This window comes from Harpia harpyja, chromosome 2 (genome assembly GCF_026419915.1).
Source record: "Harpia harpyja isolate bHarHar1 chromosome 2, bHarHar1 primary haplotype, whole genome shotgun sequence".
Classification (NCBI taxonomy): domain Eukaryota; kingdom Metazoa; phylum Chordata; class Aves; order Accipitriformes; family Accipitridae; genus Harpia; species Harpia harpyja.
In genome coordinates, this window is record NC_068941.1 from 63,648,545 (window position 1) to 63,674,221 (window position 25,677).

Below are 25,677 nucleotides of genomic sequence, written 5' to 3' on the forward strand. Positions count from 1 at the left end.
CACGGAATGGTTGGGGAATGACTGTGATACAGCATGCAGACTTAGCAAAAATAAATTATATACTTGATGTCTACTGAACACAAGCATAATTGAAAAGATGATTTTTCACTTTATTTTCTAAATTAGGTTATAAACATACTGTTTAGTGAGGACACTTTGCTGCTTTTTTTTAACGTGGGGCTCATCTCTATCATCTAAATTAATTTTCTTCATGATATTCACTGTTTGTGCATGGGGAAAACTGCAGGTCTGTGATACAGTGCAGCAAGAGAGAGAATTTAAAGCATGCTTTTCAGTGTCTCTTACATGCCCGAGCTGTCATAGTCTGACAGCAGCTTGCAACAGCTGCCTGGTTTGGGAAGATCCCTGCACTGTAATATACAGATCCTCTGTTCTGCTTTTACTTCTACTGCATGCGCGTTGTTGAATGCATATGGTTTTTAAGGAATTAAACTGAAGGTGGTTGTTTGGGTTACTCAGTCACTTGTCGGGCCTGTCTGATTTCCAGGCTCCCGCTGCCTTGTTGGCTCCCACTGCCACAGAGGGGAGACCATGTGGGTTTTTTCTGGTAACCCTAACCTTTGCAAGCTCAGTAGTTTTCATTAATCCCTCCTTGACTCTTCGTAAATGAAAACTCTAATATGTGACTTGGTTTTGTTTTGCAGCTTGCCTGATTTCTGCAGCGACCTGAGGGGGTGCTGGTGCCCAGGACACTCACGAGCTGGGGAGAGTAAGTAACCTGCTCCGTGTCTGGGGATCCTGCGGCGGGGGGGCTCTTTCTGCACTTTTCTTGTCACATGTCTCAAACACTGAAGTCTCAGATTTCTCCCAGCACAGAGACCGGAAGCACCTGTATTTCTATGCAGTATTTACGTTGTTTATCATGATGTTTGTTAACAAAGATGCTCCAGCTCTTCTAGTACTCCAGCAAGAGCAGTTCTTGGTTTATCCATTCTTGCAGATTAGCTGTATTTGTGTGACTGTGGTGGGTTGACCCTGGCTGGGTGCCAGGTGCCCACCAAAGCCGTTCTATCACTCCCCCTCCTCAGCTGGACAGGGGGGAGAAAATATAACAAAAGGCTCGTGGGTCGAGATAAGGACAGTTTAATAAAGTGAAAGCAAAGCTCGTGCGCGAAAGCAAAGAAAAAAACCAAATGATGTTATTCTCTACTTCCCATCAGCAGGCGATGTCCAGCCCCTTCCTGGGAAGCAGGGCTTCAGTACACATAGTGGTTGCTCCGGAAGACAAAAATGCCCCCCTTCCGTCTCCCTTTGCTTAGTTTTTATATCTGAGCTGACGTCATATGGTATGGAATATCGTTTGGTTAGTTTAGGTCAGCTGTCCTGGTTATGTCTCCTCCCAAGATCTTGCCCAGCCCTAGCCTGCCATTGAGGGGAGGCAAAAATGTTGGAGAGACAGCCTTCATGCTGTGCCAGCACTGCTCAGCAGTAGCCAAAACACTGGTGTGTTATCAACACCTTTCTAGCTACTGATGCAGAGCACAGCACTATGGGGGCTGCTATGGGGAGAATTAACTCCATCTCAGTCAGACCCAATACAGTGACAAAACACTACAACTTGCTCTGCCACCTCATGTGAGAAAAGGCTGTATGCAACAGAGGTGTTGCATAGTAGTGCTGTTCCTCTGTGGTTTCAGTAATACTATCTGTTAATATGGGCACCTGTGTTGGATTTCAGTGTTCTGTGCAGCAGAAGTGCAGTCTCCTGTGATGTGTTCCAATGGTTCTGTGTGGGTCTCGGAGTGGGAGGGAAGCCCACAGCAGCAGCTGCTTTGTGGCACCAGCTGAGGCCATCTATGTGGAGGGACTACCTGGTGGCACCCTCCCCAGCAGCCTCTGGCGCTGTGGCTTTTCCCTTCCTTCTCATGTGACCTTACAGACTGGCGATGGTCTTCCCAGTACCTGGCAAGCCACAGGGCTTCTCATCTTCAGAAATAAGATATGTGAGACATCTGGCATTGTCTGCCCACAGAGAAAGTGCTGTTAGCTGGAAGACTTGGGCTAAGCATGTCTGTAGGTTTGCCTGCGCCACACAAGCAGTTGTACTGGCAGAGCCCTGCAGAGAAACTGCACCGTTTGCTGGCAGAGGCAGGAAGTTTTTCCATCAGGGTTGCTGTTCCACCTTCCTGAAATGCAGTGGCACTCTTCTGGGCTTTTGTTGGTGTGATCCTTGCAAGGGTGTTATTTTTATTCCTCCTCACTGATGGAGGTGAGCTGGCAGAGCTTTCAGATGTACGCCAGCCTTGTAGCCACTGAGCAAATCTTATGCATGCCTCAAGTTCTTGCTTTACTTGTGGGGTGCACAGCTGCCAACTCTTATCCTGTAAGTTTCCTCTTTCTCTGGTTAGTTAAATGTAGAGAGGAGATAAATGCTACTACCTAGCTGAGACACTGATTTAGAAAATGATCTTTCGTGCTGCATGTTACTTTTCCCAGAGAATTCCTTATGTACAAAGGACTTCTCTCATCCTGAAGAATTTCAGAGGTTTTATGGTTTGTTTGGGTTCCCTTGTCTCCACCCCCCCACCCAATAAAGGTACACTGCAGTGAGACAAGATATTTCTTATTAAAGCAGTATTTGCACAAAGAGAATGATGGGACTCCAGCCAGAGGTAAATCATGTTGGTATGCAGCTGCATGAGACATGATTGTTTTAGCCAGTGCAGTAAGATGGCTCTTAAGGGCTTATGTAAGGGGTTCAGGGTTATTCTTGGTCTTTGTGCTTTTTGTGGATGTTAATCAAGAAGACTTAGTGGTCTGTAGTACATAGGAAGCTGGGCTAATGATGCAACTTTTCTTTCTAAGTTGTTTCTCTTTAGTCTCTATACCTACTTGATAGAGCCTCAATTCTTACATGGGAACCAAGCAGTATTCTTCTAAAACATAGAGTTGCCATGCAAATCATTAATTTGTATCATATATGAAGTCGTTCTCATGTCTTTTTCTTCTCCCTTTCTCCCTCGCTCCCTTTCTCCCTAAGAGCCTGTAAGTCCTCTTGCTGTCCTGAGTCATTTTATGTATTAGTAAGGGAGTCTCATAATTTCCCTTAAATAAGATTTCAGTCTTTTCCCTGGGGAAGAAGCTATTGGGTTGAGGACCTTCACCTTAATAGGACCAGTCACCCTCATTCATCTTACTCCTCTTTGCAGCCATGTCCAGTTCCCCAAAGGTCTGGCCATCGGAGCATCTTTAGGTGAATTGCTCACTGCATGATGTTTGGCGGGCCTCTGTTTTACTGTCAGGAAGCACTCTGCGAGGGCATGGTGCAGCCATTGGCCTGGCATTAGCTAGGCATCTTGCAGGCAGCTTTGTGAGACCGTCCCTGCTAATCTTTAATCAGCATTCTCATGGCAGACTGCTTTGATGCCAAGCTGAGGGAAATAGTGCTTCAGTTGTTGTTTAATGTAGTTGAAACTCCTCACCCCAGCTGCTCAGGGAGGATACAGCTTGCTAGATCTTAGCTTTTCAAATTAAAAGGAAAGGTTACTCATTTTGTGATAACTGTGGGTTTTGGAGGTAATGGAGTTGGTGTGGGTTCAACTACCTGAGCAGCTATCACTGCTTTTCAGAGTCTTTTAGCAAGCCTTATAGTCAGGGCATGGGTGTCGTGCTTGCAGTGGAGCTGGTGCTTACCACATTGTCTCTGAGATCACAGATGCTGTAGTGTAGGCTAGTTCTTTTCCAGATTTCACTGGATTAACACTTACATGTTTAACATGTCTACAGAATACATTTTAAAGGTGGAAGTCCATGCCAAGAACAAAATCTGTGTGGACGCAGCAATAGCTCAGGTTGTCCTTCAGGTCACGTCAGCATCTTCCTCCATGCCCCAGTGGGATCTCTGCTGCTAATAACAAGAGAGTTCAGTTTTCATGGCTGTTCCAGTATTTCTGCTGAGACTGATTTCTGTAGTGTGTGTGCCTCTCTGTCAGGGGTTGAACCAGAATTAATTTGTTTCATAGACTGGTAGAAAATCCATGGTTGCTCTTGCCTCAGGATGTACTTGTATTGGTGACCCCTCTTTAGTTAAACAGTTTCTTATTAAGAGTCATTTAAAACTGCAAAGCATGCTACAAAGCAATGAGCTTGGTTGAACCTGAACTTCAGGTCCAAGTGTGGCCCAGAAGACACATACTCTGTGATACTTCGTAGGGAGCCAGTAGGAGATGAGTTTAATGGGTCCCATTCTAATTGACCTCAGTTCAGGCTGTTTTGGTGCTGAAATCATACGAGATCATCTACAGTACTTGTTGCTTGGCAAATAAGGTTGCAGTACCTCCATAGTAGCTCCCCAGTAGTGTGCTGCAAGCCCTCTTCTGTGGCTCAGCAGAGGCTATCAGAAAGTTCCTGCTATGTTATCATCACTTAGGACTGGAGAGAGTAGCTGCTTATTTGTGGAAGATGTTATTCACAAAATCAGGCTAATGCTCTGGTGCCTGATTTGGTTAATAATAGTAATAGGTTGTAAAGGAAACCCTGGGGGAACTTCGCAAATTGCAGCAGGTGAATGGAATAGCCTGTGCTTCTGCTCCCAGTGTTGTCATCATTAATCATCACCTTTTGCCACTGGTAACAGCAGCAGAAGATGTAGTCCTGGGTAGTGTAGGACATGGTTCAGCCTTTTTTACTACCTTAGTATATCATAGTTTCAAAGAGAGATAAATTTCTTGGTATATTGATAGCAAGTGTCCTTGCAAACCAAGGACACAGTTCTTGCCTTGGGGGAGGTTGTTGTGGAGAGGAGACACCTGAAAAGAAATAATTGAATCTTAGCTGGTTGTTTGTCTGGAGCTAGTAGTTTATTGTCTGCAGACTTGACTCATTTGTGAAAAAATTGAAAATGCTACCATGAGGTAGAAATAAACAGTATTTTAGAAAATGTTAAATAAAATTTTTTTTTAATGGAGTATTGCAATATTTAACGTGATTGTTCATGGCTCAGTTAGGATTAGGAAGCATCAGTGACAGCATGAAACTCTGTTCTGATTATTCTGACAGATGTTTAATTATTAAAAAAACTGTTTTTTCCTAAGAATAAGTTCTTCCATCAGGAAAAGTGGAACTCTTATGTGATAACTGCAGATAATGAACCATATCTTGACTTGTGACTCAGTTAATAAATTTTTCTTTTTGGATGCTGAGAATCCTTTCCACTGCATTGTTGCAGAAAAACATGGCACGTGGCATATCAGCTTAGGAACAATTTACGCTGTATTGCAGCAGTTGTCAATATGATACGGGTTGTGAATGGAGAGGGAAGGTGGTACCCAGGAACATGCTTATGTTATTCTACATGCATGTCATCATTAGCTTTGAGGAAAGAATCAAAAAGCCCCAACGACAGCCTGTCTCCCAACTACTCTTCTATTTATGCAAGTGATTTCAGTGACTGACACTAGTATAAAACTGGTTTCAGATGCAGAGTGGATCATGTCCATATGTCATTCAATGTCCAAAAGGCTGACCAAAGTTTTATCTCAGTATGCTAGACATGGGTTTCAAATACTCTTTTAGTTAAATAAAACTACGAATTCTACGTTATATGACTTCGCTGTCTCTTGTAGCCGTTATTTTTGAGGGCAGGTAAGGCTAAACAAGTACTTTGACAAAACCTCCAATATAATTTCCAGTGTAATTACTACTTTGTTAACTTTTTCAGAAGTATTTCAGGATGACACTGATACATTAGTCATGAGGTTTTGTTATAGAGCTATAGAGGTAGTTTGTGTAGCTTCCTTCCAGAAAGACCTAAAAAACCCCTGGCTTTTTATTTCTTTATTTCATTAACTGATCTTAAAGTAGTATTTTTTCCTATGATGCTGCAGAAATTACTTTTTCCAACATTTCTTTGTTTACTAAAATGCTGAGGGGTTTTGTATGACTGATGAACAACTCTTTATTATCAGAGTTCTCTGTATCAAACGGCTCTGCCATAAAACCTGCGAAAGCTGGAAACAAAGGAGAGGTTTATTTAGTGTACTCTATTTGGATACTACAGCATTGTTGTCCATATGAGTTCCTCATGACTTTCAATTTATTTTTCCTTCATATCGCTGTGGGTTAAAAAGCAAAACAAAACCCCAGAGGGATGAATTGTTTTCTTGTCAAAAATGTAAATGAGTTGCTTGCTGCTTACAAATAAGACTTCAGTCCTTCCTTCAGTTCCGCAGCAAAAGAAATGTACTGCCTATGTTGCTAGAGCTGTAGCTGTTGTCCAGTTTATGGCAAACTGAGATGTTCAGACACACGCTTGGTAACTGCACCTAGAGAAGGGGGCTTTTTAAGGGGAGAAAAAGTAGTAGAAATTAAAATCCTGAATCATACCTCAGAAATTATTAATCAGCTTTCAGTCATTCCTGGTTTTGACTGCTTCAGAGAAGTAAGAAGGCCAAGAAATTGTGTAGAAGGCAGAGTGAAAAATCTGTTAAAGTTTCTTCCAAATCCTATTAGATGAAAGCCATCTTATCCTTTGAAACTTGATACCCCAAACCTTAGGTGTTTGGGTTTGGTGGTGTGGGGTTTTTTTGTTTGTTTGTTTTTGTTTGGTTTGTTCTGTGGGTTTTTTTTTGTTTTGTTTTTTTGTTGTTGCCTTTTTTAAAAAAAAAAAAACCCACCACCTTTGTACTCTGGATATCTTGTTATTCACTAACCATGCAGTTTTATAACCCTGCTGGATTTTTGTCCAGATATGGTTGTTCAGATTTTCGATAACCTCTTGGTGAATTCCACAGAAAAATTGTCGATGCTCTTTTTTTAACTAAAAAAAAAAAACCAAACAAAACCCCACCACATTAGAGAAGAGTATCTCCCATTCAGATGCTTACCCCCATCATATTACACAATTCATAACTTTCAAGATGATTTTGTTGGATGATTTTATACCCTTTTGGAAGGCCATGCTTGGATCACCTTTCTCTGATGCTAGGTATATTCTAATTTCCAGACTAAATTTAGCAACGACTGCTTTACCTGCACTCATTTCTTGTGCCAGCATTATACTTTAAAGTTTTTTTTGCTTCTCTCAGCCTTTTTTCTGCTGTAAGCCAAACCCTTAATATCCTTGTACAGGACAGAAATCTGGTACCTTAATTATCTTCCAATTTCCTGTGTTTTCCATTAATCCCTGGTGTGTGAGGGACCAGATGCTACTGGGCTGTTTCAGATGAGGTCTGGGCATTACCTTGCACGATGGTGTCAGTGTTTTCCTAGCTCTGCAGGAAAGGCTGTAACCAGAGAACATATTTGCCTTCCCCTGTGCATGCATCACACTGGGAACTCAGAGAGCGGGCCAGTGCCCTGCTGATGTAGCTGGGTCTCTTTCTTCCATCATATCCTAACATTTGCATCACAGCTGAACACTGACAGCAGAATTTCTTAGTGATTCCCTGAATGAATGACCTTGTGCTCTGTGTTACTTCACTTAATTACATTTCTATTATGTTCCTTCTCAGCATCCAGTTTTTCTGTTGGTGATTCCATCTTTCTCCTTGCAGCAGAGCATCCAAATTTTGTCAGCAGCAGATTTCACTAACACCTTTTGTGACAAGATCATTAACGATAATATTAATTGAAATTTCCTTTTTATCATCTGACATTTTCCACTCTTTTGGTTAATTTGTATCTTCCCATCTCCCCTTATTGTGTCAAAAAGAGAAGTTCCCATTTCACTTCCACTGAACCATTTATTTGGATCTTTCATCATCTTCCCTCTTGTTAACTCCTCTGAGGTAAACATTTTGTGCTTCCCTCAGTGCATCAAAGCTCCTGTACAATAGCTTTGGTAATTGTCTGTTCCCTAAGTCTTCCTGGTTTTATGGTCTCTGAAAAATACTTGAAGATACTTGGGCTTGTCTGAGCTGCTGAAGTTAGTGTACTGCATCTGAGATGAAAATCAAGCATGGAGGAAGCTTGTGTTAGTGTCTTACAGCCTTCCATTGCCACAGATAAAATCACATTTTGTTAAAGTAACAGTTTGCTTCAGCATCGTTCCTCTGCTGTGAATTGTAAATTGTATTTTAGCTGGTTGTCCAATCGTCAGGAAGCAGTTACACACACACACGCAAAATATAAATATATATAAAGCTTTTTATATATTTATATATAAATACATACATATTTTTATAATAAATGTATATTTTAATATATATTTATATATATATAAAATGATAGGGTAAACTTTTTTAGAAGAATCTCTACACTGAAGTTTCAAAATCCAACCCGCACTACATTTGTTACTGCATCTGCTACCACCAGATCCCTAAGGAGCAGCAACAGCTAATGCTGTGACTGTTGCATTGCAGACTGGGGATATAATGCGCTTGGGTTAAATAAAAATAGGAAACTCTGATGACAGGAGGAATGAGTAATAAGATAGGAACAGAACTGTTGTGATTTTGTTTTGGTATTTTGCTTTCAAGATAGAAAGAGTGGAGGCTGTTTGGGACAGCGATAAGGAAAGTCACAGAAGGTATCTGCTGGTGGTGGAACAACTGTTCCAGAAGGAACTGTTTAAAGAGATACCGGTGCAGGTTTTTTTGTATTGCTTTACAATTCTTTTCTTCTGTCCTAACACCCTGGAAACCAGCTGAGCTCAGCTTGTCTTTTGCTCAGCTTGTCTTTTGAGGGCTTTCTAGTAACCATGGGAGTTAGAAACAGCCTTGGCTTGTAATCCTGGTCTTCTGGCAGTGGGTGGGTTCTGCTGTGCTCACTGCTCCTGCAGAAGGGTAAAACACAGGGAGTGTGGATTAGATCATTGTTGTGGTTTAAGCCCAGTCGGCAACAAAGCACCACCAGGCTGCTTGCTCACTCCTCCCCCCCCCCCCAGTGGGATGAAGAGGAGAAAATATAAAGAAAAGTTTGTGGGTCGAGACAAGGACAGGGGAGGGATCACTCACCAATTTATGGTCACGGGCAAAAAGCAGACTCAACTTGGGAAAAAACCAAAATCAATTTAATTTACCAATCAAATCAAAACAAGGATAATGAGAAGTAAAACCAAATCTTAAAACAGCTTCCCCCCACCCCTCCCTCCTTCCCAGCTCAACTCCACTCCTGATTTTCTCTACCTTCGCCCCCCACCTCAGCAGCACAGGGGGATGGGGAATGGGGGTTGGGGTCAGTTCGTCACACATTGTCTCTGCTGCTCCTTCCTTCTCTGGGGGAGGACTCCTCACTCCTCCCCTGCTCCAGTGTGGGGTCCCTCCCACGGGAGACAGCTCTCCACAAACTTCTCCGGCATGGGTCCTTTCCACGAGCTGCTCCAGTGTGGGTCCTTCCCATGGGCGTGCAGTCCTTCAGTCACAGGCTGCTCCAGCGTGGGCTTTCCCATGGAGTCACAGCCATCTTGGGGGCATCCCCCTGCTCCGGCGTGGGCTCCTCCCCAGGCTGCAGGTGGGCATCTGCTCCCCCGCTCCCCTCCACGGGCTGGGGGGGGACAGCCTGCCGTCTCACCACGGGCTGCAGGGGCATCCCCTCCTCCGGCGCACCTCCTTCCCCTCCTTCCTCGCTGACCTCGGTGTCTGCAGAGGGGTTTCACATTCCACTCCCCTCTCCACTGCAAGTTTCCCCTTCTTAAATATGTTATCTCAGAGGTGCTACCACTGTGGCTGATTGGGTCAGCCTTGGCCAGCGGTGGGTCTGACTTGGAGCTGGGGAAGCTTCTAGCAGTTTCTCACAGGCCTGCAGCCCCTCCCCTGCTACCAAAACCCTGCCACACAAACCCAAACCAATCCTTTAGATGCAAATGGAGAAGATGGGTAAACTGGGAATTTTTGTCTTGAGTAATAAAATGAAGTCATTCTCATAAGTTATGTTTCAGTATTTAATGGAGGATACCAGCTAGATGAAGAAGGTGGTGGTTTTGTTTTTGTTTTTCTGTCTGAACAGTTGACGAACATTCTTGGTTTAGCAGATAGAGCAGTTTGGAGAGAGAAGCTGTAGCTCATCCCATTAGTTAATTGAGAGCTGGCAAACAGAAATTACGACATTTTTCTGGAGTTTCCGGTTCTGTTTTGTCTCAGCTTTGGAATTTTGCATCCATTCTTGAAAGGACAGCAGCAACGTTGTGTTCATTCCTACAACATATGGTGGGGGAAAAAGTGGAAAGTAGTGATGAAATGCTGTTAACAGAAAACCTAGCTGTACTTGAAAAGCTTCCCACAGAAAACAAAAGCACAGTGGCATCTATAACTTCAGAAGAAATAAGCACCTTCTCATTCAGAATTACTGCTGTTACCTGACAGTCAGCTTTGAAAAATGCTTTTCACTGATCTTGGTGTAAATGAGATTCAAAATGCATCACTGCAACCCTAAATATCGCCCTCTTGTTTTAGGCTTTACAGGAAGATCTGAGTTGCCTGGCAATGATTGCTTTGATTGTGTAATGCCTTTGCACTCCAGCACAGCTCCACAGCTTGCTAGGCTTCCTTTTGGTACGCAGCCCGACCTCGCTGCAACCCCAGAGGCTCAAAGCATGGCAGTAGTGGTCTTGTCAGCCTTAACTTTGAACTTTTTTTTGTGTGTGTGCAACTTTATTTCTAACTTAACAAATCTCCCCACAGAGCAAGTAAAATTGAGATCGTTACCCGGTATCAATTCAGATAGCCGCACCAGAGTGAATGAAGTTCTCTTGATTTATAACAAACTGCAAATATTATAGACAGTGTTTTTCTTTGTGTTAAAATATATATGGACTGCATATTTGCACATAAAATGTTCTGATGCTTTCTTTTACTGTTTGGTTGAACAAAATCTGCATTAAGGTAACTTAATGTAGAATAAATAAATATAAAAAACAGCTGTGTTTTACTGAGAAAGTATGTATTGTCTGTGCAGGGTAGTAGGGTCACGGGACCAGGAATGACTTGAATTCAGCTTGGTCTATATGATCTGGCTGCAGAATTACTGAAATGCTAAATTTTTTCAAAAAACACGTTTTTGATGAGTTACAGACTCTTATGACAAAGCCTCAGATATGAATTAGGGACACCGTAGGAATTTTGTCCAAGTGACTAACACTGCTGATGTCCCCCAGAACAGAGTGGGAAATAATAACATCCATCCCCTCATAGTGTGTGGGAACCTCAACTAAGTGGGCAGGTGACACAGTACCTGGAAAAGACAACCAAGAATAAGAAAAGCCCGCATGAAGGACTTCTCAAAAATGGAGAAGAGGGAAGGCATTCAAATGGGAACTTGTTAGGGGGGAAGTTAGAAGCACAAAGGCAGCCCAAAAGTATACAGGACAGAAAATTACAAGCAAGCATGATGGCAAGAAACAAGAATTTGAGTAGTGTGAATTTGTTGGAAGGAGAAATGGTGGAGTTGCCAGGCTTTTGGGGCAGGGCAGGACTTTCCAGGTCTCTGAGCATGCCTGGTATCTGATTACACTGCATCTCAGACAGGTCCAAGTGCGGTAAACCCATGGTGAGTGCAGCAGAGCTGGAGTGCAGGTAGGACATGCCCTTGGCCATGGGGTTGTGGTTGTCTTTCTGGTTCCCAGAAGGCTTTTATCCTGTGCCAGTGAGAGGGGATGATGGGGAGTGAGTCCTTCAGTAAGCAGGGCAGCTTCCTGCCTCTCAGCAAAGGCAGGCAGTGGGAAAGCATAATCTCCTGGATGTAAGCACTCCCAGACAAAACTGGATAGGTCTCTTGGGTAACAGAAAACTTAAAAAAAAGAAACAAAAAACCAAACCAAACCAAACAATGCCCCCCCCCCCCCCCAAACCAAAAACCCCAACCCTGAAATGACAATACCTTTTTTTAAAGAAAGGTGGTAGTTATTAGATAAAGAATAATGGATATGAATCATTAATGACCTCAAAAAAGGTCACACTCTCCATGATAGAAGATATTTGGCTAGTAGACAACATTATGCTTTCTCCAATAGCAGTTTGGCTTGATAGATCAGCATCCGATAGCTGTTCCCAGGCACTGAAAATTAATGTGCTGCCTCTGTATGAGCATCCAGAAATCAGCAGCACAAATTCCTAATGGCCTGGCTGCACATTTTGCTTGCTTGTTTAAATTGTATTTCGCTTATGTTGTCCTACAGGTGATGCTCTGCGTGGCTGCAGGCAAAGTGAGAAGAAGCAGTTGACTATGGGAAGCATATTTGCATTATATATGCAAATATGTACATATCTATACAAAATTTATGTGTATATACAAATACACATTCTTATCTCAAAATGAGTCATCCACCAGCCTTACTGGCTGATTTTTTTATTTATTTATTTTTTAAAATCAGCCTCTTTCAGTGTCTGAACCCTTTGGTATAGTGGGCCTATTTTGTGTAGGACCTGTGGCCCCTGTGTGTTTTTAAAACAATGCAAGGCATTCCTCTTACCGATTCCCTGGCTGTACTATTTCCTGGTATTCAAAGCAAGAATTTAAAGGTGGGATTGTGGTGTTTGTCAGAATATCATCCAGAGAGTACTGGAATGTAACTTCTTGAGTAAGTGTCCCTTGAGAAACATCATGCAATAACCTTTTTTCTTTCCCTGCTCTGCGTAGCTGTTCCTTGTGAGTGTTGAATGATGTAGTCAGTCACACTTGGATGACTTCTGTAGGTAATTTGCAGTCATCTCTTTTTTTTTTTTTGCATCCTTTTTCTTGGGCATGTGAGGGTAGGTCTGCTGGCAATCTATGGTATGAGATTATAGCAGCCAATATGAATGTACTTATATTTGTGTTTGAACACACACTTATTAATAGCAAACGTTGCTTGTAGAGAACCAGGGAGGGTCAAGGAGTCAGCTGGCCATTTAATACTCTCTAAGTAGCAGCATGTGTGAACAAATAAATTTGGGTGAAACCCAAAAAGATTTAATGTCTGTTAAAAGTATGGAGGTTGGACTATGAGTTGTTTGTCCTCAAACAAAAGATAATGGAATTAGTTCAAGCAAGCTTGATGCTGACTGTGTGCCTTCTGTATGGACACAACTCTTGGTTTGACTCTGTCATTTTAAAAAAAAAAAAGGAGCACCAGAATTTAGTTTTTCTTTTTTTTCAATAGTGTCAAAAGATTAATACAAGTAAAATGAAACTCTGATGTAGCAGTTGTAAAAACTAAGAAAAGTAAAAGAGCCATAACAAAAGAAGCTCTGTAAAGAAAGTGGCTTAGGAAGATGACAGTCTCAGCTGAAAGTCATGGCAGGCCTTTCTGCAAGATGATTTATGCCCTCATTATGTGTGATGATGAGTAGCTGGTAGCTCTGTCACCACGGATCCTAGAAAAGACTTGGCGTGAGGTGAAGTGGATAGTGCTTTCAGGTGCTCCCCTGGGTGGCAGGTATGCAGTGATAGTGCTCAGGTTTTGTTTCCATGGTTGTCTGTAATTGTTTGCAGTGTGGGGCTGGTCACCTGAAATGAATCGGGGAAGATCATCAAGAAAGGACAAAAAATAACTCTCCAGGCAGAGCCAAATCAAAACATTTCTTGAAGAGAAACCATAAGGCTGTATGTGCATTTGTGTGTATGTAATTTTTAATTTAACTGTAGAGATGTAAAAAACACTATGAAAAATTTTAAAAGCAATTTTGTGGTAGAATAATAATCAAAAAACCCAGAAAGCTGTTACAAAACACATTTGTTACAGAACAAATGTGTGTGAGCAGGTTAAAAACTAATACTAAGAAGACCTGATCTGACATATTAGGTACATTCAGGTTTATGTGCAGTTGAGGATATCTAAGTTGTGTACATTTAAAAACAAAACAAACTGCAAACGTGTGCATGCATTGTACTTGGATCTTTAAAAATGAATATTTGAGACCTCCTGCCATTTTGTTTACTATTCTCATGGATGTGTATGGAAAATAAGTGCTGGTTTTCAGATGCTTTAGCTATGGCATTTGGATACCAACAAGGTCACTTACATTTCTGTGCAAGTTCCTTGAGCTTGCTGAAGCTCAGGAGTCCCTCTGAGATTCACCTGGGTGAGTGGGTGTGTTTAAAAGACAGGTTGCTTTGGCTATTCTGGTCACAATTCAAGGATGGTTCTTGAAAAAAAGAAAAAACCAAACCCAAACAGCATCTTTGTTTGTCTTGATCTGGGTATGCCCCTGCTGGTACATACAATCCAGTATAACTATTTTTTTTGCAGGGCAGTTTAACTTCACTTACTGTGTGGCACTTGCTTCTAAATTGACTTTTTGATAGTTGGCTTCAATCCAGGTTGTAAATCTTTGCAGTTCCCGTTTTATACAGTAGCTGATGAAATCTTTGCTATAATGAGAATATATCTTTATGTTGTCTTTTCCATTGAGATTTTAGGGTTTTAAAATGTGGTATTTAAAATGGTCGTACCTTTGGGTCCCCACCTGGCCTCTCCAAAGAGTGGTTTATTCCCACGGTGGGCATGTTTCTTTAGGAGAACCGTACTCCAGTTTAATTCAACTGTTTGAGAGCATAATTGTGGGGTTTGGGATTTTTAATTTGTATCTGTTAAGTTTTTTTATTATGGTATGCTGCAGAAGACCCTCCTCTAATGCTGTGCTGGTAGGTAGGGAAGGAATAGCATGTTTCAAGTGTAGATATTTGATGTAATTTAGTGAGTGTTACCACTTTAGAAAAGTGTATACTTTCTAGAAAGACAAGAATGCATTTATGAAAAATGAGTAATCTTGCACCTCCATACATACTGATCAAATTCTTTCACAAGCTAGGGAAAAGAATTGTAAATACTGTCATCTGGTTACAATTTTTGTTTCCCCTCAGTAAATTTTTTTCTTTTTTTTTAATCCTTGCACAGCTAAAGACTGTTCTGTTGTAGTCTGCTATGAATTATGAACTTGGTGGGTAGGTATTTGAGGGGAGTAAAAATGTTAATGAATTTGGGGTGAGGGGAGACTTAATTTTTTCTACTAAGAAATATGGTTTGGTGTTTTTTTTTTTTTTTATTCCTATAGATCAGGAAAGGGGAAGCAGCCATTTGCAACTTTTTTCCTTGCACAACATTATAATGTGTTGAATTAGTAGGTGTCGTGGTGCAGAATTCTCCTTTTTGTTGCAAGAGAGTGCCATCTCGTTGATTCACTGAACTTTCTCCATTGAGGAGAGTTGAACAGGACACGCTTTTTCAGCAGCGATTTGGGAAATAATGGAGATCTTTACCTGCTTTTTGCACTGTCAGACATGCAGCCTTGTAGTTTTCTGTATTTCAGAAGTAATCCACAGAGGCTGTAGCAATGTTATGCAATTGCATTTTAAATCATTTTAAGCACAGACTGCCATGGTCCCATTCTTTCCACTTGCCTTCACTGGCTACCAATCCTAGTGCAACCACCATGAGCCAGTTCAAGAGTGTAATGTGGCTGAAAACACATCTTTATATGGAGTTTTCAGCCGTGTTGGCTCCCAGACCAGCTCACCAGAGAACTGCATGGATGCCAATATATATAAAAGGGTTATCTAATTCAAGAGTAAGCTGGTGTTCTGCTCAATCAGGGAACTGACATATCTGACGATTTGTGGAAGTCTCCCAGTTTTGGTGCAGTGCTATTTCATCTATGTCCTGATACTTCTCTCTGTTTCCTGGATAGAACAAGCATGTGCTTGTAGCTGCAGCCTGAGACAGTAAAAATCCTTAATGAATTAGGAAAAACACTCCCCAGAATTTGCTGGGGTTTTTGTCCTTCCAGCAAGGGAGAGAATGAAATGTATCTTTATACATTGCATGGTTGACAGGCAATGCGTGTTGGAAGACATCTGGGAACATGAAGGCTATTCAGATAGACTAAGAAAAAGGTGAAGCTGAAAATCACCTGAAAGCTGTATTTTAGTACAAAATCTTACACCAAAGAAAGAAAAAATGGGACTTGCTTTTAGACTCAAAGATTTTATGCTGGTTATTTGACAGGTTCAGTAGCGTTTCAATTAAGATTTTGGATTTGTGATTTGTTATTCCAAACTGACCGTAAGATGTGCCATGCATTTCTTGTTTGCTTGGGTTTTTGATACTTCAAGAAAACTGATACACCAGTAAATAGCCTGCATTCCTGTAAAGGCACTTTGTTTTTTAGGGACAGATTCAAAACGGTCAATGTTATGTAGCACGGGTAAGTTTTGCTTCTATAGCAAACTGTTCATAAACTTATTGCTTAATATTGCTATACAAAATTTAAGATGACATTGTTATTAAATCTCACCTACTGGCTAACTGTATTTAAAACCAAAAGCAAACTCTTTCTTGTAGTGTTTGTTCTGTCTGTATCATGGGCCAAAAGAAGCTACTGTATGACCTGAGACTTCTTTGTACCTTAAAATTTATGTGAGCTTATTAATGGAGGCCAACCGCTAATAATAAATTTGTGCTGCATGTATAGCACAACAGTTCATCTCCTCTGACAACATGACTATGAATAATTTATAGATGTAGTTATCCTGAAATTTGTAGGGCTCATTAGCATTTTAATGAAAAAGGTACAGCTGTTGTACTAAATCTTCACTTTTTTTTTTTCTTCTCCCTCAGTTAAGCGTTTCGATCTGTACTTTGAAAGCAGCTGACAGCGTGCGGTAATGTGCTGACTGGCACTATGGGCAGGCGGTACCCAGGGGCTCACTATCGGCCAAGCAGCTCATGTATGTATGCAATTGGTCTAATTTATTTGTTGCTTTATTACTTTTGAAGGCTGCTAAGTTTATAAATTCCGAAATAGTATTTATAAAGGATGCTGACATGTTCTAATCGATGCCAGCTCTCCTGTGTGTGTACCCAAATGGTAAGTGTATTGATTTATGTTTAAACTGCAAAGGTGTTTTCTAGAACTTTAAAAGGTGGCTTGCAGTGTGACTTGACCAAGTCTACTGCAGTGTGCTGTGCGTTCAAGGTCTTCAACTTCATTTATTATAGGGTTCAAAAGTATAGCTGCTATTCTCTTCACTCTCATCCCAAGTTTTTAGTACTAGATACCTTCAAATTAACAAACTACTTGAGCTTATCCTAAAGGTTACTGTGCACTATAGCTTTAATTGCTTACAACTGCAACTAACGTCTCCGGTTCAAATTATTTATACGCTTGAGTTCAATATTATTCACATTGGTTTTTTCCTCTGAATTGTATCCTATTAGATTATATTACATTCCTCTTACTGAAGGTTGTCTTCTGTAAAAGTGCAAAGGCAACTCCTAAAATTTATCACCCGCACCTTCCATTGGGTAAGCAGACATCTCTCATGCTAGTACAGATGGCAGCCACCACACCGCAGTGGTTCCACAGTGCAGGCTGTGTGAAATAAGCTAACATTACCTTCCCTGGAGAGCTGTGTGGGGTAGCACCCCGACTCCAGAAGGCTGCTGTGGGTCCTCGTGCACTTTCTGTTGATCCCCTCAGGCTGCTGAGGTGAAGCTGTGGTAGGTTAACTTTTGTATTCACTCTTCTTTCTGCTGTAGCAGAAGAACATGATCCCATGTGGCTTTTCTTGGCATCAAAGCCAGCTTAAGAAGCTCTCATTTCTGTACCATTCTTTCTGTTCCTTTGAAGACTTCTTTAAAAGCCTCGATCATATCAGGCATCCAGCTCCACACATACTTGTGTTGGCTGATGCAAGTAGTAAACTGCAGTGAGAGCTTACATCTGTGGCGGGACAGGGACTTCCTATGGTGACTTTGCCGTCAGACATAAGGACCTGCATGGTGAGGTCCTGTATTCAGAACTTGACTTCACTGGATTTTCCCTAACCCCAAGGCTAAATCCTACGAAGCAGTAAAGCATGTTTACTCTCTGCTGCAGACTAGTCATAAATGTCATGAAGACGTGTGTTAAAATGGTGCATTAGAGCCAATTTAGAGACTACTTTTCCAAAGAGTTTGTCTTGGGTATTAATGTCTGTATATTGTCTATACTAGCATGGAGGGAATAAATGGTTGCTACAGTTTTGACAGGTCTCTGGTGGTCAAGTGCTAGAGTACAGAATTAGACTGATCTGTTTGAATCACTTGACATTAAATCTAGACAGTAGTGTCCTCTCGGCATACTGCAGGGCATGATATCCAGATTTCATTCGTAGGCCTGAGGCTCAGAACTTTAAAATGATCTAGTGTGGAGGTAGGTAATAAATTCTTTCCCATTCCTATTTAGAGAGAACAGGCAGTGGGCATTAAATTCTTACCAGAAGAGCTTAGGGTGTTTTTCCTGTTGTCTAGTTGAGCAGTTGCAGACAGTGAAAAAGTGGAATTGTTTGCTTGGGGAAACACTGGGGTTCCCATCATCTGCCAGGGCCGAAACTTGCGTCAGAATCAATTGGCGCCAGAGCTCCCTCTGTTTGAGGACAGAGATATCAAAATACTTACTTCATGATTGCTTTTGCTTTTGTTAAGCCAAGTTTTCCCTTTCCTTAATTTGTCAGGGTTTCTAAGCCAGGAAACTTGCTTTATTTTTTGGTTTTGTTACTGTATGATTTGTGCAACTTCCTGGTGCCTAACATAATAAGTGCTTTGGACATCCAACAATAATGGCATTGAAATTGCCCAGTCTTTGGGAAATGTGGATCATAATGAAAACTCTGATAGCAGATCTCAATGAAAGTGCTGGTAAAATACATCATGTTGCTTTTGGTTTTTTTGCATAAATAATGAGTAATTGCACCATCTCAGCTATTGTATTTCACATTCACAGTTGCTGCAATCTTAATGTACAATTAAGGACTTGGTGCAGCCTTAAGCCTTAGTCCCTGACTTTTATCTTCTGTCTGTACGTATGTATATACCTAAATAAAGTCTGTGAAGGGAAGAATTAGGTCTGTGTGGAGTATGGCAGTTGTATTGCTTCTTTGGTGGTAAGATAATATTTCATCCGTTTGTCACTGACTGTTTTGTTGAATGATTTAATAAATTTAATGAATATAATAGCGCGTGGTCTTAGGAAAATAGCAAAAGGTTTTATATTCAAGGAAACACATAACAATTTCAATAGAAAACAGCTTATTTGAAGCCCAGTGCTAGGAAATGTATTTGAAATGCAGGTGCTGAATATATGGGAAACAGCAAGGTGTTTAAAATGTAAAGTTGAAAGCTGTGAATTTAACAGATGCATGCTAGTTTAGACTTTTAAAAAGTGTAATTAAAGAGCAATGATATTCCTTGATTACTGACAATAAGCAAGGCAGTTTTGGGTGTATCCCTGGTTCTGTCTAGCACTGCTTGTCCTGACTTAACACTCCCTCATGTGCTGTTATCCTGGTTTTTATTTTTTCTTTTCTGTGCTTTTCTTGTGAAAAATACGGACTAAGGATGTACGGTCTCCAGCTACTGAGGAACTAGGTTTTGTAAACAGACTTCTTTCATTAATTTCTTCTGAGCTTTATATTTTTCTAACATTTGCTCATAAACCCCACTTTTCTGCATCGGTTGCAGCAGCTCTTCTGAAAACTCGGTACTGTTTGTGTTGTTAAGGTAGACTCAAATTTTCTTTCACACTGAAAAAAATTTTCTGTGCACAGAGTAAAAGGGGTTTGCATGCTAGAAAAAAATTTTTAATGGGTTGTCCATACATATCCTGTCCCCAGCATAGTAATTCATTTATTTTAGTTAGTGGTAGTGTTTTGCACGATATCGAATTCTGAGCAAAGTGTTTTGGAGAAAATGGAATTGGTTCCAGTGCCGTTCTGCGGGCATTAAATGCTCAGGAGGGTTTAAACAATAATAATAATAAAATGCACAGTTTTATGAGAGTGCTTTAAAAAAAAAAAAAAGCCCTCTTTTTCAGAAGGCATTGGAAGTGAGGAAATGCAGGAATTTGTGGGTGGTAGTTTTTGGCACTTGTTGACCTTTGGAGTGTGCCAGGGTGGAGGTGCAGTCCTGTGGTGGCACGTCAGCATTCACCAGGAGGAAAGGACCCACTTGTGCCTGGAGCTCCATGACCAGCCCTTGCTGCCCACAGAAGATGGCGCCGCATCTCCCACCCTTTAGTCATCCCTTTCATTTGTGGTAGGCAGAGGTGGACTTTTATTTCTTTTTGAACTATTAGGCATCTCTTATTTAAAAACGACTCAGACTAGGGTCCATGTGGAACGATTTATTGATATAATTCTGTCAATGTAATTATTAGAGCTGACTGGAGTTTTATTTCAGAAACTTGTCATGGAGTGTGATTTTGTTTTTCCAAGCAAACCTTTTTGGGGAAATACCATTTCGATGAAATGTTCATAAATCAAGGATGAGGGTGCAAGGAAAAATCCCTTGTGGGAAGGCACTCCCCTGGACTGCGGAGGGGAGAGGTTTGAGTCTTGGTTCTTCTTGATCATCTCCCATGCTAGAGCTGCTTCTATAAATAATTCAATATACTTGAGGGGCAGAGAGAGCAGGGTTGATTTTATAAACTTGGGGTTTGATTTCCCTCAAGGAACACTCAAATTCTTGTTCTGCCCATGTACCTTCAGCTTCCCAAGGAGTGCCCAGCTGTGATCTTCTTTGCACTGGGGCAATCCCCTGCTGCTGGTCTTGCAAGGGGGCTGTGACTCACTGAAACTGCTGGAAAGTCTTAGCTTCATTGCAGTGAAATAAGGAAACAAATGTGAGAATGGTGACATTATAAAGAACAGCAAACTCCTGAAAAAAACCCCAAACTTCCAGTCTTGCAGCCAGTGCCAGTAATTACATTGCTATTGTTAGCCCAAGGTGAGTTGGTGTGAAAATGTACCATGGAGTGGCTTTGTGGGATTGGCTTGAATCTCCTTCCAGAGTAACAGAAAACTCACCCAAAGAGGCACCCTGACCCCTAAGGAGGAGTGCATCTACCATGCAACTCTTGGTAGAACCATTCCAGTAAAATTCTACATGTGCAAAATCCTGCCCTGTATCTCCTGACCTTTTCTTCCCAGAGAAAGATATCTTGGTGTAAATGAGACTCAAGCTTTAGCACTGCTCAGATGATGCTCAGGGGGACAGTTTTCTGTAAAGTTGCTGAAAAGCTCCACATAATCATTGCTTAGCTGAGGAAGAGGCAGGAATACAGATGATTTACGAAGTGAAAATGACAGAGGCACCCAATGACGCATATGCTGCTGTCCCCATTAAAGCCTCTCTTGTTTAGGTTTCTACCTTTCCTAGGAAGCTATGTAGCAACTTGCACAACAACTTCATCAAGGCCTCTTAGGTGATCCTGGTAAAACCCCAAAACACGGGCCTATTTCCACAGATAGGATCTGACTCGGAGCCTGCAGATACAAAGCTTTCTTTAAGAACTGGGTATTACTCTGAATGCATATTGTCACTTCTGGTTTTATTGCTTAGCATAATTAAATAGTACCCCTATCCATGACAGGTCCATTTCTTCTTCATGGTGGAACCAGAGGTAGAGTGCTCTGAAGCTGAAGGTTTCCTGGTAACTCCACTTGGGGTTTTGCATGTCCATGGAGAACCACCATGGTACTGGATTTGCATTGCATGTTTGTCCCTTTTCACAGGCACCCCAGTTGCTTTTGGTGTTAAAGTGCCTTGTGAAGATCTATGAGTTCGTAGGTAAGAAAAAGGAGTAGAGGATTTTGGCTAGCACGTCGAGCACTCAAGACTCCTTGTTGAAATTCAAGCCACTGATACTAGTAGCTTGGTCTTTTCCACTTGTTCAGTGTCTTCTACAGCCAAGTTTGCTGCTTGTTGAAACTGAGCCCACTTTTACCCACGCTTCAGTGTAATTAATATAAATGCCAGTAAGTGCAGTTGCTTTTTTGTTATGTTCTCCTTCCACATTATTGTAGATTGATCTGTTTAGTTTATGGGGACCATAAAGCAATGTCCTGGTTTCAGCTGGGATAGAGTTAACTGTCTTCCTAGTAGCTGGTACAGTACTATGTTTTGAGTTCAGTATGCGAAGAATGTTGATAACGCTGATGTTTTCAGTTGTTGCTCAGTAGTGTTTAGACTAAAGTCAAGGATTTTTCAGCTTCTCATGCCCAGCCAGCGAGAAAGCTGGAGGGGCACAAGAAGTTGGCACAGGACACAGCCAGGGCCAACGGGGTATTCCATACCATGGGACGTCCCATCTAGTATAGGAACGGGGAAGTGGGGGTGGGGAATCGCCGCTCGGGGGACTGGCTGGGTGTCGGTCGGCGGGTGGTGAGCAATTGCACTGTGCATCATTTGTACATTCCAATCCTTTCATTACTACTGTTGTCATTTTATTAGTGTTATCATTATCATTATTAGTTTCTTCTTTTCTGTTCTATTAAACCGTTCTTATCTCAACCCACGGGTTTTACTTCTTTTCCCAATTTTCTCCCCCATCCCACTGGGTGGGGGGGAGTGAGTGAGCGGCTGCGTGGTGTTTAGTTGCTGGCTGGGGTTAAACCACGACAAGCAAGTACGATACTTTGATTTTATTTACGAGCATGTGGTTTTGTTTTATATATGAACACTAAGGGTATAAGTTTCTCGGCATAGTACAACACCATTCTCAAGGAGCTCTACTTGCTATAGCAAGCCAAGATTAAAGTTATTCCTGTATTCTAGTACCATAATTACATTGGGAGAGTTACTGTAGGGTATGGCCATTTTAGTCAATATTCCATCAGCTTAAGCAGTACTGCAACACTTTGTTTTGAAACTGTTTGTATGTTTTGAAGTATTTCTGATTTGTCCCATTAAAGTTTGGTTGAAGACAAAACGTAGCTTTGCAGGCCACTTTCAGCCTTGCTGAGATGTAGCTCTTTGTGTAATGAGCCTTATTTTAGTTCAGCTTTTAATGGAAAAACAGACTAGAAATGTGGAGACCTTTTCTGGTTTGATGCATCCTGTGCTCTGAAATACATCTTGTTTCATTACTGGGAGCAAGGGATGTGTGGGTAGGACATGTGAGTCCAACTTAAAGACAGTTTTACCAGATGTAGTTAAAAGTGCGCATATAATAAACTTACCTAGGTGAGAGACAGAATGTTTTTAATATATGTGGAACAGAAGCAATCTTGTCAATGCGCAAAATCTTGATTTCCTCTCCTTGAGAGCCCTGATAGTCTCATTTTGCAAAACCTGGCAATCAGTCTAATGCTCTGTTCTGTGACTAAGACTTGGACTTTTTTATTTTTGCTCACAGGTCTCAACTTACTGTTAGCAATTTGAAATTATTTGCAAACCCTCATGAATTAATGAAATTAAAGGTTTTCATTCTTTATATTGACACTTTTGATATACATGTATTTTTATTCTTTATTTCTTTTCATATAGAGTTGTAGAGAATCTGCTGGAAGATTATTTCCCATTTATTTAATTTTCAGATTTTCATCTCTAGAGCCCAATTTGATGCTAAGTAGAATCTTATAGTAACAAGAAAATGATTTTGGTGTACTGTGCTCTTTCAAACGCCTTTTAAGATCTCAGCTATGAGGCAGTGATAATAGGTGGCTCAAAACTATTGCTACCAGTCTGGGTAATTTGAGGGTAAAAACATTTCTGGATAACCTTGATAAGAGCTTAGTGTGTAACTAGCCATAAATTTATTACATGTAATTCAGAGGGCAGATGAAGTTGTAGCAAGTGAAATCATGATGCCAGGCCATCAGAAGTTTAATTGTTTAAAATATATTAGTTGAAAAAGAGAAGCTGAAATGTCTGCATTTATGTGCATGCAGTTAGTTGTTCTTGAAGAAGCGGATTGTGCTCAGGAGTATGCAGCGTTGTTTCTAGGCTTTGCAGGAACAGTCTAGTGTTTGCAAGCTACAAATAGGGCCACAGACAAGATATGTGGGAGGTGGTTAATGATAATCATCTATTTAATTCCACGTGCCCCCTCCCGCACAGATTCTGTGCTGGAACTTAACTCATCCATTGCATCTGGCAGGGGCTCAGTTAACATTTTTGCTCCTTCTGTTAATAATGCAGTGACCTATGCTTAATCTCTTTCCTACTTTGACTACCTGTGTCTCCTGATCAAAGAGCTTGGTATTGGGCTAGTGCCATTACGAATAGTTGGAAAGCTGGTGCTGGACCCTGTGGGTTTCCTTAACCTTGTTAAGGAATTGATTGTCTTTTGAATGGTTCTGCTTCCTGATTAAGGAGCTGCCAAATGATCTAAGTTAAATTTATGTGGGGCTGAAAAATCCCTCCTCTGAATCAGTCTAAGTCATTTTATCTGCCAAATCTGTGGCCATTGATTCCTTTCTATTAATCCATTAAGCATTTGGGTAGGCTGCCTGTCCTACAAAGCATTTTGGTTACCTTGAGACAGCTTATCCTAGCTTTTTTTTTTTCATATGGCATCATGCTTTGGTTTTGGTAATTCTGATCAGGCTTGCTTACACATTGTTTACCTTCAGACTTGGTAAGAGTTATTTTTGGATGGCACTTGAGATTGAAGTTGCAGGAAATGGAAGACCAAGTCCTTCTTGCTTTATTGGTCATCTCATTTGCAGAAATGTAAGTTACGATTTCTGAGTTTGTGTCTCTGTAAGAGAGAATGAAGTTTATGCTTGTGCCCTATATTAGCACGTGCATTTAAAGTAGAGTTGTCATTAACAAATAAGTCTGAGGTGTGATCTTTATTGTAGAGATTGAGTAATTTATATATTGATTAAAAAAAAAAGAACGTTAAGGCTCAGGAATTAAATTTACACAACAGGATTAGACAAAAAGACTGAGGTTTACTTAGCAAATGTCACTGTGAATGTATAGATCCGATGACAGAAGGTCTTATCATCTGTGCTTGCAAGTAGCCAATAGATAAAACACACTCCATCTTCTTGCTGTGACAACACTGTTTTTGCCTGCCAGACTGTTCCATTCTTCACAGGGGAAGGGAGGGGGGGATCTAATTAAAGGTAGAAAATTGAATTTGGAAAAGACTTAGTATGCCATCTTGCTTTTTCCCTTACTAAATGCAGGATTAGTTGTGATTGCGTGTCATGGTTATGCCTTATATAAATTAAAGAATTGCTCTTTATTTCTCCAAGTGATCACTTGATTTAAGAATACTCTAGTAGCATAAGATGACCCAGGTCATCTGTAACATAGAGTTTCAGTCAGATAGTCAAATATACACTGATTATTTAGATGTATCTATCTTAATAAAATTATAAGTAAAGAAGCAATGGATTTGGCCTGTTTCTTTTTCTCATTATTATTTTTATTTTTATTGTTTTTCTTTTCCCTTTGTAGCTGTTAGAATCTGATTCTGGGAGGCATCTTGTCTCTGAATTTTTGCTGGATGAGGAATTTGACTGGCTGTGTGGGAAGGGGGGGGGGAATGACAAATGGAAAGGCATACTCCACTTGAGTGCTAGAACTCCTTGCAGGATCTGAAGTTGTTTTTTCCTTAATAACATTATTTAAAGACAGATCAGCATTATGGATTTTCATTAAGAGCATCACCAGAACAGAGACAGCACTGCTGCTAGGCTGTTGCAGTTGGTTGGTAGCATGATTAGCTCTAAAAGGAAAAATGTCATTATTGTGGCAGTAGGGGCTGGCAGGGTGCCTCTTGGGGACGGAGGAGCCAGGACAGAAAGCTGGTTATTGGATGGTGATTTCAGTAGGACTAAGTGAAGCAGAAATAGCTGGAAATGGGAGAAGCTGCATTTAGCAAGCAGGTCGAAGTGGTGATTTTGTTCTGATGTGAGGACAGAGCCAGGGTGGAGTGGGGAGGGCAGCAGTGAGTCCCTGCTTGGGCAGAGGGGTTGGACTAGACGATCTTGAGAGGTCCTTCCCATCCTCAGTAGCTCTGAGGTTTG

General features: G+C 41.1%; 1 protein-coding gene across 8 annotated transcripts in view; it reads left to right on the forward strand.

Annotated features, from left to right (window-relative positions):
- Window positions 1–25,677, forward strand: part of APBB2 (amyloid beta precursor protein binding family B member 2) — a 201,518-nt gene that overhangs the window by 64,795 nt on the left and 111,046 nt on the right. For all 8 annotated transcript variants that reach the window (XM_052780182.1, XM_052780184.1, XM_052780188.1 and 5 more), the window contains exons 2-3: window positions 666–730; window positions 16,493–16,602. In XM_052780182.1, the coding sequence (XP_052636142.1) occupies window positions 16,557–16,602 (46 nt within the window). In that variant the 5' untranslated portion in view covers window positions 666–730; window positions 16,493–16,556. The remainder of the gene's footprint in view (window positions 1–665; window positions 731–16,492; window positions 16,603–25,677) is intronic.